The following is a 6,137-nucleotide window of genomic DNA, read 5'->3' on the forward strand; positions in this document are numbered from 1 at the left end:
CCTGCGCGCGGCGCAGCGTCCCCTGGCCTGTTCCATCTCCGTTATGCCAACGGCACCGCAGGGCTTGGCACCTCACTCTATGTCTCCCAAATCGACAAACACTTCAGGGATGATGGCTGGTGGTGTAAGGGGGGGAGGGGGGCGGGTGAAAGGACAGGAAGGAGGTGCAGAGTGGACGGGTGTCAGACGGTGGTGCAGAGTTTTTCTTTTGGTTCCTTTGTTAATTTCATTTCTTATTTTTCTACAACGTGACTTCCTTTTGATCCGACTCCCCCCCCCCCCCCCTCACACACACACACACACACACTAACACACACACACACACAACCACACACACACACACACACACTTACACACACAGACACACAACCACACACACACACACACATCCGCCTGGATCGACCCCCCTCCCATCCTTGATGTTTAAGGTTGTTCTCTTAACAATGCCGCCCAGCCCCACCCTCTCCCCCTTGATGTTTGTGCATCTTCCTCTAACCACACCTCCCCTCCTCTCCCTCCACCAACCTCCTGTCCTCTCCTTGCTGCCCCCCCTCCCTCTCTCCCTCCCTCCCCCCCTCCCTCCCTCCCCTCCCTCCCTCCCCCCTCCCCCCCCTCCCTGCCATGCCTCCATCTCGTCCTGACTGTCTCCCCCCTCCTCCCTCCCTCCCTCCCCCCCTCCCCTCCCCTCCCCTCCCTCCATCTCGTCCTGACCGTCTCCCCCCTCCTCCCTCCCTCCCCTCCCTCCCCTCCCCCTTCCCTCCATCTCGTCCTGACCGTCTCCCCCCTCCTCCCTCCCTCCCCTCCCTCCCCTCCCTCCCCTCCCCTCCCTCCATCTCGCCCTGACCGTCTCCCCCCTCCTCCCTCCCTCCCTCCCCTCCCTCCCCTCCCTCCATCTCGTCCTGACCGTCTCCCGCCTCCTCCTCCTTCCCTCCCCTCCCTCCCCTCCCCTCCCTCCCTCCCCTCCCCCTCCTCCCTCCCTCCCCCCTCCCCTCCCTCCCCCTCCCCTCCATCTCGTCCTGACCGTCTCCCCCCTCCTCCCTCCCTCCCCTCCCTCCCCCCTCCCCTCCATCTCGTCCTGACCGTCTTCCCCCCTCCTCCTCCCCCAGACCTCCACGACCCCAGCCCGTGCCTGCAGAAGGCGTGCGAGCACGGCGCCGTGTGCGTGGTGAAGAACGCCGCGCCCGTGTGCGAGTGTCCCGAGGCGTGCCCCCAGACGGCGGACCCCGTGTGCGGCAGCGACGGCCACGCCTACGCCAGCCCCTGCGAGATGCGCGCCATGGGCTGCGCCCTGCAGAGAGACATCCTCATCCAGCACAAGGGCCCCTGCGGTGAGCTGCTGGTGGTGCCCGGGCCGCGGGGCGCTGGGGGTGGGTGGGGCTGATGGTGGGTGGGGCTGGGTGGTACTGGACGGGGCTGATGGTGGTACTGGGTGGTGCTGATGGGGGTGGGGCTGGGTGGTGCTGGGTGGTACTGGACGGGGCTGATGGTGGGTGGGGCTGACGGTGAGTGGGGCTGACGCTGGGTGGTGCTGATGGTGGGTGGGGCTGATGGTGGGTGGGGCTGGGTGGTGCTGGACGGGGCTGATGGTGGTACTGGGTGGTGCTGATGGGGGTGGGGCTGATGGAGGGTGGTGCTGATGGGGGTGGAGCTGATTGAGGGTGGGGCTGATGGTGGGTGGGGCTGACGCTGGGTGAGGCTGATGGTGGTACTGGGTGGTGCTGATGGTGGGTGGGGCTGATGGTGGTACTGGGTGGTGCTGATGGTGGGTGGGGCTGATGGGGGTGGGGCTGACGGTGGGTGGGGCTGACGGTGGGTGGGGCTGACGGTGGGTGGTGCTGACGGTGGGTGGGGCTGACGGTGGTGGTGCTGACGGTGGGTGGGGCTGACGGTGGGTGGTGCTGACGGTGGGTGGGGCTGACGGTGGGTGGGGCTGACGGTCGGTGGTGCTGACGGTGGGTGGTGCTGACGGTGGGTGGGGCTGACGGTGGGTGGTGCTGACGGTGGGTGGGGCTGACGGTGGGTGGGGCTGACGGGGGTGCTGGTGGTGTTGGTGGCGTTCTAGTCAGACTGCAGGATCCGTGTGATTTGTGGTAAACGGGTGTCAGGCTCCGTTTTAAAACACGTTTATTCACGGCGGGGGGGTGCGGGTCACAGGCGGGCCAGCGGGTGGTCGTGGGAACAAATATATGTATATTTATTCCTGGAATATTCCACATTAACAATATTTATTCTGCTCCTTTCATACACGACAATGCATCTCAACGTGCCGCGCAGCGCAAATATGTGCTTCAATGGATCATTAGCAGAATATTGAACAAGGAACAATACGCATACATAATATATCAATCTTAATTCGGCGGCCCTTGTTTGACGTGATAATGAGAGCGTCGTGCTTATGCCGCTGCACAAAATATGACGCGGGGAAATAGCGTGAACAATGGTGTCACCCCGGGAGGTTGATGATGTACTGACCAATCAGAGCCAATCAGCAGCGGAGGAAGAATGGGCCCATCCAATCGGCTCGCTGTATGAATGCTCCACGAGCACTACCTGCTGGCACTCTGTCTCATCTCCTTTAACGTGACATTTCCCCCTGTGACGGGAACATGTCCGTCATTTAAAGTTCAGTTATTTTGAGTTTATGGTCGTAACAGTTGTAATCATTGGCATTTTGAGGTTTGCCAAATGGCTACATGGTCGCGCGGTGAACGCTTTACACGCCCACGGTTATATAAATCACCCACTTTTTATCGCCCTCCTTACTAACTACTACTACACCAAGCGGAATTCATTATAGGACAGCCGTAGCCACAGGCCTTCTACAAAGTGGTACTAGCGCTATAATCCACAGATATTAACAGTTAACACACAACACAATTAAATTCAGCTAGCGTAACTGCCCTGGGCTGCTAGCTTACCTCCGCGTACATCCCGGAATAATCCTGTCCTGTCGACAAAACAAGGACAAGCTTTTCAATTTCCAGCTCCCCCCCAGCCCCCATCCAGGCCCCACCCCCCTTTCAATTGCCACCTTCCGATTGGAGGATGGACGGTTTGTTCCGGTAATCGAGGCAGGAGGAGGCGTTGCGTCTGTGTGCGATAATTGGGAACATTTGTCACTTGGATTTTGATCCGCGTGCGCGCAAGTGTCACCTAGTCTTTAGCGCGTCGGATAACAAACGTGGACAGGCTCTCAAGCCCGCACACGTGCACACGCGCGCACACACACACACACACACACACACACACACACACACACACAAACACACACACACACACACACACACACACACACACACACACACACACACTCACTCACAGGAAGAAGACATACACACAAATACACCCAATGCACATGAAAGAACATCTCACAGACACAGTTCTGTGCTTGTTTATGACTTCTCACTGAATACTCCTGATGGCTTAATGTTGACTCCGAGAGGCCAATTTTCCCTTGCTCTAATTGGCTTTTGAATATTTGTTCTCTCTTTCTCTCTCTCTCTCTATCTCTCTCTCTCTCTCTCTCTCTCTCTCTCTCTCTCTCTATCTCTCTCTCTCCCTCCCTCCATCTCCCTCTCCCTGCTCTCTCCCTCTCCTCCATCTCAATTTCCTATTAGACATTTGGTGGTTAAGCTCAACGCGAACATGAACCTCTCTTGTTAGCCTCGTGACCCAAGCTCCTCTCCCTCCTACGTCCCGTCAGTCTACCTCTCCCTCGCTAATATAGATCTCTCCCCCCCCCCAGAGTCGCCTTTACCTTGAAGAGCGTTACTGTGAATATTAGCTCCGCCCGTGTGTGTGTGTGTTAGCGCGGGCGTGGATCCGGTGGTCGTCTGAGAGAGTGTGGAAGAAGGTCGATACGGATGAATCGGTCTCGCTTGGTCGGCCGCAAACGGAGTTAAACGGTTCAGCCATCTAGTCCTGGAATGCCTGAAGGAGAGACTTAGCCATGGCCGTTTAGCCGCAATTGGTTAGCCACAGTCAGTTAGTGCTGGTCATTTGTCACCGCGCTAGTTCCTGCTGACGGCTCATTAGTCAGTTCAATGGGCGGTTAGGACGGGGGCGGTTAGCCGTGGTCGGTCAACGAGGATCAGGTGGCGACAGTCAGTAAGAAACAGTCATTCAATTACAGTTAGCGACAGTTCCCGGTCGTTTAGCCATGATCAGTCGGTAACGATCGTTTAACAGTGGTTACTGAGCAACAGTCACAGTCGGTCACTTAACGCTGTGTCAGTTACACACGGATGGTCAGTCACTATCGGTCATTCCGGGTTTTCTGTGGCCTTTTAGCGGATAGTGACTTAGCTTTGGTCCTTCGTAGCTGTGTGGCTAGTCGCTACTGACGGTTCATTAGCTTGAGAGAACTGCACTGAATAAGCGGGCTAATGAGCTAATAAGCAAACGCGACCAAATTGATATAGCGCTCATGCCTGAGCCGCTAGCTGGGGGCTGTCGACGACTTGGCTCTCGACAAGCGCTCCGAGCGGGAGGGAATCACTCTCTCCTGTCCTGGTGTCCTCACGGTCCGAACAGTCCGCTGACACAGCCATGAGCCGTCCCTCACCAGACAGTGGCGGCTCTATTGTTTATGGTTTATGCTATGGGGACAGATGCAGTGTACAGAGTCAAACTGAGAGCAGCTATCCATTGCGAGTATCATAGTGCCTATAGCTGAGGCTTATTTGCAACCCCCTTCCCTAGGAGGGCTTTTGTGGAAAAAAAGAGATTAAAACAATAAGGTAAAAAGGAGTTCAACAGTACAGCGAGATACAATAAAGCACAAGGTGAAAAGAAAATAAACCAAGTACAAGAAAAAATAAAATATATTAGGTTAAACATAGGCATTGACAACTAGACATGTGTACAAGTTTGTTGCTGAATTAACAAGGATTTGTCAACTCTCTTGAAAATGTTTGCAGCACATTTCGAGTGATCGGCTAGATATTCTCCAGATTTATCCTGGCCTCTCCCTTTAGCGACCCCCTTCCCCTCCTCAGGACCCCCAGACCCTCTCCGTCCTCTACCCAGCCCTTCAGCTGTGACTGGTCGTACGCCATGGAAACAGACATGGGGTTCGCCTGACTGCTAAACGCCGAGGCGTTTGGGGTAGGGACTCCGTCCACGGGACATTGCGTAATGCGATGAAACCCTGTGATTGAACGTGATGTGATCTACTCTAATTGAATCTTGTACAGCGCGAGGCCATCTCGTTTGATATAATCGACGGTAATGCAATGTAACGGGACGTGGCGTGATGGGGTGCGATGTGATCCAGGGCCGTGTAATGTGATCGGGGTGATGTCCTTTGGCACGTCGCGGGGGCGTGTCGGACAGTGCAGGAGACTGCACTGTTTGTTGGTGCAGTTTGTTGGTCCTGATGTATCAAACCACAGGTGGCATGGCAAACCACCCTCCCTGCCTCAGGCTCATGTTCCTCTCCTCTCTCATTCTCCCCCTCTTCCTCCCTCTCTCGCCCTCTTTCCTTGCTGTCGTTCTCTCGCTCATTCTCTCTCCTCTCTCTCCCCTCTCTCCTCTCTTTCTGTCCGTCTGTCTCTCTCTCTCTTTCTCTTTCCTCTCTCTTACCTCTCACTCTGTCTCGCTCTCTCTCTCTCTCTCTCTCTCTCTCTCTCTCGCCCCTCTCTCCTCTCTCTGACCTCTCTCTCTCTCTCCCATCTCCTATCTAGCCTTGCTACCCATTAACTGTTCAAGCCAGGACGCATTCAAACTGTCAGTCTCGCTAGCCTACCGCCCGTTGTTTCAGCCATCTGTAAACTACAGAAACCTATGGAAACGACCACAGTAGACCTGGACCACCGTCTCCACCTCACTCGCACTCGCTTCTTATTCAGTGACACAGACGGGCAGACCGAAAGTCAGACACACAGCCTCAGTGTCCGTCCGTCTGTCTGTCTGTGGACATCCATTCCGAGGCTCGTATTTCCCTGTCATGGCGGAGGGCTGTGGATTCGGGGTACGGCCTATCTTTATGGCTCAGGTGCAGCGTGTTAGTGGCGGCCCAGCCGTTTGTTACTGCTCTGATATTCTAACTGATGGTGTGCAGCAGGAGGGAGGGAGGGGTGTTGCAGCGCTGGCTTAATGGGCCCCAGGGCCGGGCTGCCACGGGAGGGATGGGGCCC

General features: G+C 56.2%; 1 protein-coding gene across 1 annotated transcript in view; it reads left to right on the top strand.

The window, feature by feature from the left end:
• LOC307091712 (agrin-like) overlaps positions 1-5,082 on the top strand; it is a gene marked incomplete at both ends in the record, with an annotated part of 19,259 nt that extends 14,177 nt beyond the window's left edge. The window contains 2 exons of the mRNA XM_079759359.1: positions 1,107-1,371; positions 4,998-5,082. Coding sequence (XP_079615485.1) covers positions 1,107-1,371; positions 4,998-5,082 — 350 coding nt within the window. The remainder of the gene's footprint in view (positions 1-1,106; positions 1,372-4,997) is intronic.
• Between the last annotated feature and the right edge of the window lie 1,055 nt (positions 5,083-6,137).

This window comes from Pollachius pollachius (genome assembly GCF_949987615.1).
Source record: "Pollachius pollachius genome assembly, contig: scaffold_379, whole genome shotgun sequence".
Taxonomy (NCBI): domain Eukaryota; kingdom Metazoa; phylum Chordata; class Actinopteri; order Gadiformes; family Gadidae; genus Pollachius; species Pollachius pollachius.